Genomic DNA, 8,570 nt, shown 5'->3' on the forward strand with positions numbered 1-8,570 from the left:
TTATTGATAACTTAATGTTGGGGAGTTGATATGTTTTAAAAGAGGATTCATGTTAACTCGAAGGTGTTAAATTCTAATGGTGATACTTTAGGCAGTTAGAAATATTTTACCCAGATCCTTTTAAGTCATCCCACATAGATGACTATCCCCTTTATTTATGCCAGCCTTGCTCTCTAGTTAATCTATACCAGGATGTGTCTGTGATAAGAGAGTTCACTATCATCTATTTTTTGCACTTGCTTAATCTGTCAGTTACCTTTTCCATTTTGGTTTTCTTCCCTCCCTAGTTGTCATTATGATTGATAAATTTAATGTATTTAATTGCATAGGTAGCACATTTAACATCTACGAAAGGGTATATGGTAAAAGACTTCTATGCATTCCTGTTCTGTATTACCCCTTCCCAGAGGCAACCAGTGTTTCCATAATCTTGAGTATTCTTCTAGATATTTTAGGATATATAAGTAAATATATTGCCATTATGATTTATTCTCCACAATGACATGGCACTATGGAATCTAATTAGTTCTGTTTGAGCCTTGCAGGAAGATTTCTCAAGGGGTTTTTCCTAGTTTGTGCAGCTTTAGGCACTGGAAATATGGTCATATGGTCCTATTTCTGTTATTGTGGTAGGCTATTTGCTTTTTCTGAGAGAAGACAGATCTAGACTACTTTGAATTCCTTCTTAGTGAAGGTTTTTCCCCCTCTAGGAATCAAAGGTAAACAATGAGAATTCCCATACTAAGAGCCCCAAGCCTGCCGAGAGCCCCCAGCCAGCTGCTAAGCAGTCTGATCAGCCCATTGCTACCTATGAGTATTATGATGCTGGCAATCACTGGTGCAAAGACTGCAACACCATCTGTGGGACCATGTTTGACTTCTTCACTCATATGCACAATAAGAAGCACACACAGGTAGGTATCCTGCCCTCTGTTATTTCCATTCTTGTCCTCCTTCCCCTCAAACTCCTATACCCCCATCTGCATTACGAAGCTGGAAAATGAAACATTCTCATATGGGCAGGAGCCCCAATCTGAAGAGCCAAGAGATACCAACAAAGGAGACACCATCCCCAGGGCTCAGTCCAGGGGACCTGCCTGTAACTAAACACCATGACAAGTGTAAGTGAGGCTTCTGCCTCTTTTGATTCCTTGAGTACCTGATTATTTGTTTCATTTTATCCATTGCTAGTACTTGCTCTAACATATGTTTACCTTTTCCACAGGTGATTTCCGTTTAAACAGTTGGCAGAGTGGGTGGGGGTGGGTAGCTGGGGGCTTCTGGTCCCCCTGGTGTGGGGGAGAAAAAGAGAGAGAAGTGGGTCATTGAGTTTTTAGTGCTGTGTGTGAGCACCTCTGCCTCTTGCAAATAGACACTGGATCCCTACAACAGACCTTGGGCTTCAAAGACCCAGAGTGAAGCCAAGCAAGATGCTGTAAAGCGCACTGACAAGATAACTGTTCCTGCAAAAGGTGTGTTTCCTCCCTGTCTTTTTTGTGGTTTCCTTACATTCAGTCAGGGAAGAGGTATCCCTGAACTAAGGTACAAGGAAGCAGCATAGAGTGAGACATAACCATTACTTCTAACAAAGCTGTAAGATTGCCTTCTGTGTGCAAAACTAGTTCCTAAAGAAATAAAGAGAGCTATAAGACAAGAATGATCTCTACCCATATGGCTAAAAATCTAACAGTTGTTAAACATACACATACCACTCTAAAATGTAACTTTCTTTGTGCTTGCTTTGGCAGCACATAGACTAAAGTACGGCTTTCTTCGTCACTGGCTTATGCACCAAAATCGTATTTATTTGAAATATAGGTAAAAAAGAACAGTCAGAGGTGCAATATGACTGCCTTTTCAACTAAGAACTATAAAATATTTTTGAATAGTTGTTATTAGGGGCTAAGTTGAGAAATAGAAAGTTTCTTTGTCTTTAAACTTCTTAATTTCTTACCTTTATAAGTAGTCAGTGCTGCTACATCCTTTACATCTGTAGAAGATAGATTCTTAAGTAATTAATACCAACATGAGAGATCCTCATACCAATAGTACTGGGCTATTTGGGAGTATAATTTTTAAATCTCTTAAGATGCTTAGTGCTAGTTGGAGTTTGAGGAGAATCAGCAACAGAATTGAGTCTGGCACAGAAAACTCCTGAATTAACCAGTTAGTGTTCCCAAAACGTAGAAGGGCTAGAGGTCCTGAATTCAAGCTTTAAGTTGGGAAGACGTACCACTGGGATTCATCTAAATGCTCCTTCTGACTTGAAAGTGAGTAAGGTCCTCTATACCATTAACCATTTTACTACAGAAGGGAAATGGGATTTCCTTTGGTTGCTGTCATCTTGGGTAGAAATGACTTATTTTCTTGACTTTCTTCCACTTCTTCCAGGCTCTGAGTTTCTGATTCCCATCACTGGATATTACTGCCAGCTCTGTGAGGAATTTTTGGGGGATCCAATTTCTGGAGAGCAACATGTGAAGGGTTATCAACACAATGAGAAATATAAGGTTGGTCTTTGTAGTAGCCTATGGAGTTTCCTGCCTTCTGCAGTAATCCTTTTGATGTTGTCAAACAAACTCAGAGCCAGAAAAAGCTCAAAAAATTCATTAATATTTCAAATTCCATATAATCACTGGGACGTTCTCCTCAATCCTAGTAAGCAGTGCTGACCTGAGAGAACCATTATCCTTGAGGAAGGTGACTGAGGATTTCCACTAAATGAATTCTAACAGTGGTAGGGCCAACTTTTCTCTCTTATAGTATTTTGACCAGTTATTGAGCCTTTATCTTTTCTCTTCCTAGAAATATGTGGTTGAAAACCCATTGTATGAGGAGCGGCGGAATCTGGACCGCCAAGCTGGCTTGGCTGTGGTCCTAGAGACAGAACGGCGACGGCAGAGTGAGCTAAAGCGCAAACTCAGTGAGAAACCAAAGGAAGAGAAGAAAGAAAAAAAGGCAAAGATCATGAAGGAAGTAAAGGAGGATGACAGGGTGTCTGAGGAATTAGAGGACCAAGTTTCTGAAGGTGGGAACTCCCCTGAAAAGGCTGAAAATAAAAGGAAGGCTAGCATCAAACTCCAATTAAAAGAAGAAGTAAAGAAAGAACCACCAACATCTTCCTCTTTTGGGAAATTTAGCTGGAAGAAGCCAGAAAAAGAGGAGGAAAAAAGTTCAGTGGCCCCAAGTATTCCCAAAGAAGAGATTGTGGAAAATAGTAAGGACAAAGAGGATGGCAGAGCTGAAGCTGGGAAGGCAAAGCCCATCAAAATCAAGCTCTCTGGGAAAACTGTTGTTGCACATACTAGCCCTTGGATGCCTGTAGTGACAACTTCAACTCAGACTAAGATCCGACCCAACCTGCCTATCCCATCCACAGTCCTCCGCAAGTCAGGTTCAGCCACAGTAAGCAAGCCAGCTCCTCTTAACACCTTTCTATCCATCAAGTCCTCTGGAACCACTGCTAAGCCTCTGCCAGTGGTTAAAGAGTCTTCAGCTGATCTCCTCTTGCCTCCCGACATCATCTCTAAAGCATTTGGAGGGGAAGAGGTGATTCTAAAAGGGTCTCCAGAGGAAAAAATGGTGCTGGCTGAAAAGAATGAGCCATCACATATACCTGAACAAATGCTACCACCTCCACCACCGCCACCTCCACCGCCACCTCCACCACCCCCAGTTATACCTCATCCAGCTGCTCCATCTCCTGCTCAAGGAAATGCTATTTTGGCTCCAGTAAAATCAAACCCAACTATATCTCACACTGTCAGCCCTGGCTTCCTGGGTCCTAACATTTTGAACCCAGTATTACCGGTAGCCATCATGGCCTCAGCACAGCCAGCTGCCATTCCTTCTGATGAGACGGCTCCTGGGGTGAGTGAGAGTGACCGGGACCAGACCCTATTCTCTGTGTTAGTGCGTCCTCCACCTCCCCTCTCAAGTGTGTTCAGTGAACAAGCCAAAAAATTGGAAAAGCGAAATTCATGCTTAGCCACAGCCAATGCTAAGGATCTGTATGACATATTCTACAGTAGTGGTGGAAAAGGGGCCCCTGAGACTAAGCTGAGTGGTGGTCCGTTGGCTAATGGGGAAAATAGAGCTGAAAGTTCAGACACCTCTTCCACTTCTACTTTGAACAGCAGTGCATCCCAAGAGGAGTTGCCTCCAGATAGAAATTTGGTCTCTGCTCCTTTAGTCAGCAGCCCTGAAAAGCCCATTTCAAAACCTCTGGTGTCCCTAGGGAAATGGTCAGTTGTAGAAAATGTAGACTCAAAACGCAGAGGTAGCAGCTATGGCTTCTTACAGCCTCTGACAAGGTTGTGCCAAAACAGGCCTTATGAAACTATTACCCCAAAGACAGAGACTTTGGCCATGTGGACTTCTAGTTCCTTCCAGAGTGATGCTAATAGGGATGTATCTCCAGAGGGGAAAATTGAACTTGACCTGGGAGACCCTGGGCCACCAGATGTCAAGCCAGCCCCTGAGCTGTCACATGTACACTGTCATACCATGGAATCTCAGAAGCTGTTAGAAACCCACCTTGTGGAATCTAGTAACCAGGATGAGGAAAGCCAAGAGCTCCACCAATCTAAGGATTGTGGAAAAAGTGAAGTAGAGACAAGCACTGAACTAAAAGAAGGGGGAGCGAAGCTCTCTGAGAGGACAGTGGGAGAGGGAACAGATAGCAATGTTGGGCCCAATAGTGTAGAGGATTCTAATTTGAACCATGGGAACAGATACATGTGGGAAGGAGAAGTAGAACAGCCCAACATGCAAATGACTGACAAAAAGGCTAAACAGTCCAAGAAATTGATAACAGGAAGTAAAACTCAAAGTAAAGTAGTGACTGAATTGAATGCACAGGCGCTCTCTTCCACAAAGGCAAAAATAGACTCATTTCCGTCAGAAGCTAGGTCTTTACTCCAGAACCCACAAGATACACCTGTGAAAATTTCTGCCCCAGAATTGCTTCTTCAGTCCCCAGCCAGATCAGATATGTGTTTGAAAGATAGTGAACAGGAGCAAGGAGTTTCAACTGCTAGTGAGGAGTGGCTAGAAAATTCAGCTCCAGGATCAGCTTCTAGAGCCTCTAGGTACAGAAGCCTTAAACTGAAGAGAGAAAGATCAAAAGAGTTTCAGGGTAAAATGATCTATGAACTGACTGTTTGGGATGAGAACAAGAAGCCAGAGACCTGGGAGAGCCCAGAGAAACCAAAAGCAGAAGCCCTGGATCTTCGAGATGTCCATCCAGAACTAACAGTGACAATAGAAAGCAAGGCCTTAGAAAACTTTGAAGTTACAAACTTAAAAGTAGAAGAGCTTGCTGCCCTGGGGAACCTGGGGGATATAGGTGTTGATTTCTGCAATACTCGGGTAGACCCAGGACATAGATCTGCAACTGCCCTGTCTCAGAAAGTACGTGAAGAAAATTCTGTGTCACCTGTAGGAAGTAATCCCTCCACTCTCACTGACTTTGAACCAATACCATCCTTTTCTGAGTTTCCATTAGATTCTCCCAAAACCCTGGTGCTTAACTTCGGAGCAGAGGGTGAACAAAACTCATCTAATCCGGGAATTGGGAGGATCCCTCCTAACGTTGTGAAAACTGGACTCTCTATAGAAAATGTTGGCCTTGGTTTGGGGAGCCTAGAGGGAACACACCAGGCCCTTGACCTGTTAGCAGGAGGAATGATGCCTGAGGAAATAGAAGAAACTTCTCAGTTAGAGAAACAAGATTCACTCAGATTGGAATCAGAAACAATTAATCCTTTAGGCCTTGGGCCATCTCCTTGCCTTCCAGACCTTGTTGACTTTGTCACGCGGACATCTGGAGTTCAAAAAGAGAAGATATGTTCTCCTCTCTCTGAGCCAAGTGACCCTCCTGAGTGTAGTTCCCTGGAGATGGGACCACTACAGTTAGAGATACCGAATGCATCTGTCACGGAGGTAGCAATTCCTCAAGTAGATGAGTACAATGACAGCCCTTTGAATATGGTAAAATCTATGGCTTCAGGGTCCCATACAAGGGAGCAGGTAGTTGGAGGCAATATGGCCCCTCAGGAAATAGCTGCACAAGAAGCTGCAGTTGATGCCATCCAGGACCACACAGAATCCAGTGTTCACAACTGAGAATACAAATTCAGAGCTACTTGTGGATGAATCAAATTGGCTTCTATAAATAAGGTGCCCAGATGATCCAGGACTAGTTGGCTATCTCATCTGGAACCTACACCAAGAGATGCAGTGAGCATCTTAAGAGTAAATGTTCATGGAAGCTAAAAAATTTACCTCCTTTCCTTTTTTCCGTTTTCCTTAAGATACCAGACAAATCAATCATTATTTCTATACATATCTGTAAAAAAGTATTTTCTGTTAATTATTATTATTATTTTTTTTTTGCCAATTTATTTTCTCCTACTTTGTCATTAAAATCAAATGTCTATCTGGCTCACCATATAGTGTGCTTTGATTGTATTTTGGCTTTGACTCTGCCATTTCTGGAATGTGGGGGAGGAGGGAGACAGAGCTGACTTCTCCAATTGCTGTGTTGTATTCCCACCCAATTTCTTGGGCAGCTGATGGATCTCTGGGAGAAACACAAGAAAACCTGCTGAAATGGAAAACTACTGCTGAAGGAAGGATTGTTCATCTCTTAGGCTTCCATTTGGATGGGCCTGCCTTAACATTGTTTGAAATGCAGCGTGAGTAGCTCTTTTGTTTACTGTTTACTTCCTTGTGGCATGTCAACCCCCACACTTCCCTCATTCTGTTGCCTTTGCTTGAGATGGTCCTGCTAATCCACAAACCTGTTTGGAAATGGCCTCAGTAAACGTGGAAGAAAATCTAGCAGGCTCACTTTTGGAAGACAACAAATCGGTAAGGCTTATTCATGCCTCAGTGCCAGGAGCAGATATGCTTTTGGGGTCAGTTTTATTTTCGAAATGGCCTTTGTTCACTGTATTGTGATCCACTGACACTTTGTGTGAAATTGTTTAGCAGCCATTTCTGTTCTAAAGAGGTAGAAGATCTGAAACTTGCTTTGGGATTGGACTCATTCTCTGTTCCACACTCATATGTATTCCTTCCTCTGCCTCTCCCTTTCCCAAGTTATTTCCACCATAGTGTGATGTTTTGGGTTGTACATTTTGTTCAAAAGATTAAAGATTTATGAGTGGCTTGGACAAGTTTAACTTTATTTTTAATGTGTTAATTACTTGGAATAAATGCATTAATCTCATGTTTCTTTCTGGATTTTTGTTTTGAAACCACACACATTTGAACTCCACAGGGAAACTAGAACAATGCTGCTGCCCTATTGCCTGTCTCCCCCTCCCACCCTTCTTTCCCCAGTTGTTAGGGCTACTTTTGTTAGCTTATATAGTTGTGCCCCAGTGCTTCCTGGATGGGTCGTGAGTAGGTACCAGTGGTCTGGTTTTGGCATCTTTCTATTGTGAAGTTTTGTATATACCCTTATGTTGGCTCTCCCGATGCTCCTCTGGGAACTGAGCTCCCCAAGAATACTCATGTTCTTGCTGAGGGTGCTCTTGGGGATCAGGGAGCTTGGTCCTTATATTTTCTAATCTCTGCCCCAGTTTCCTCTTGATACCCCTGTTGTCAGCAATTTATAACCTGGCTCAACAGAGGCTTCAGAGTCTTATTCTCCCACTCCTCAAAAATAATGCAAAGTTGCTGATCTTTTTTTCTAAGAATTCTTGTTTTCCTGTTTCCTTGTGTGCAGAGCTGCAGAATCCCTAGGTTGAGTTCGAGGAGGCTATTTTTCTTGACTAATTTAGAAGTTTAGAAGTTGTACTGGCCTCCCTTCTTCATCTTGTGGAAAGGGCACAGATTTGGAATAGTTAGGTCCTTGGATGTTCCTCAGCCATTTGCCTTGCTGTGATTTTAGACAAGTTACTTTGCCTCACTGTGCCATAGGGATTTTTTTTTCTTTAATATGGAGGATCATTATCTCCATCTCACACCAAATGTGTACAGGGTCGGGCCGTCCTGAGCAGTCTTCTTAGGTCTGCTTTTTAGGCTGAAGCCTGAGTTCAATGCATCTTTCTGACCTGGAAACCATAAACAGACTCAGAAGGTGCCCTTTAGCAGAACGTAAACCCAGGTGAGCTTCAGAGATACATTTGTTTCTCCAGAGAACTACTCCCTCTCCATTCTAGGAGCCTATGTACAGGAATTCAGAGAACATAAGAGTTTAAAATGCCAGTTATTACTCATTTTCAGGCCTGTTCACTTAGTAAGTTCCACCTCCCTTTGGGGAGAGACAGGTGGGTTTAGGGTAAGCATGGAGAGGGGTTAGTCCTATCCAGATCTCAGTCCTAAACTCACTCCGTCTCAGAAGGAGTCAGAATCTTACTCTCTAGGTTAAGAGAGGGCCACTTGAGAAGGGTGGAGAAGGGAAAAGAGGCAAAATCTAGGAAGGGCAGAACTAATTCAAGTAACTGGGGCTGGAGTACTTAGAGCAGCTCCTCTTGTACTCTCTTGATAACTCAAAGGTACCTACCAATCTTAGGCTTTTTCTAGAATAATGCCCACTTCTAAGAGTTGAAGCAACAGTG

The 8,570-nt window shown here is 43.0% G+C and overlaps 1 protein-coding gene across 5 annotated transcripts in view; it reads left to right on the top strand.

Moving 5' to 3' along the window:
• The window catches only part of ZNF318 (zinc finger protein 318), a 25,959-nt gene extending 18,801 nt beyond the window's left edge, over window positions 1–7,158 (top strand). Inside the window, exons 7-11 of one of the 5 annotated variants that reach the window (XM_061196171.1) lie at window positions 711–914; window positions 1,373–1,472; window positions 2,392–2,510; window positions 2,806–3,870; window positions 6,573–7,158. In XM_061196171.1, the coding sequence (XP_061052154.1) occupies window positions 711–914; window positions 1,373–1,472; window positions 2,392–2,510; window positions 2,806–3,870; window positions 6,573–6,611 (1,527 nt within the window). In that variant the 3' untranslated portion in view covers window positions 6,612–7,158. Of the gene's footprint in view, window positions 1–710; window positions 915–1,023; window positions 1,199–1,225; window positions 1,246–1,372; window positions 1,473–2,391; window positions 2,511–2,805 lie in introns of those variants that run through there. The other 4 variants (XM_061196169.1, XM_061196173.1, XM_061196174.1 and 1 more) reach the window with 4 other exon arrangements.
• Window positions 7,159–8,570: the final 1,412 nt, after the last annotated feature.

The sequence above is a fragment of the Eubalaena glacialis genome, chromosome 7 (genome assembly GCF_028564815.1).
Source record: "Eubalaena glacialis isolate mEubGla1 chromosome 7, mEubGla1.1.hap2.+ XY, whole genome shotgun sequence".
Lineage (NCBI taxonomy): Eukaryota > Metazoa > Chordata > Mammalia > Artiodactyla > Balaenidae > Eubalaena > Eubalaena glacialis.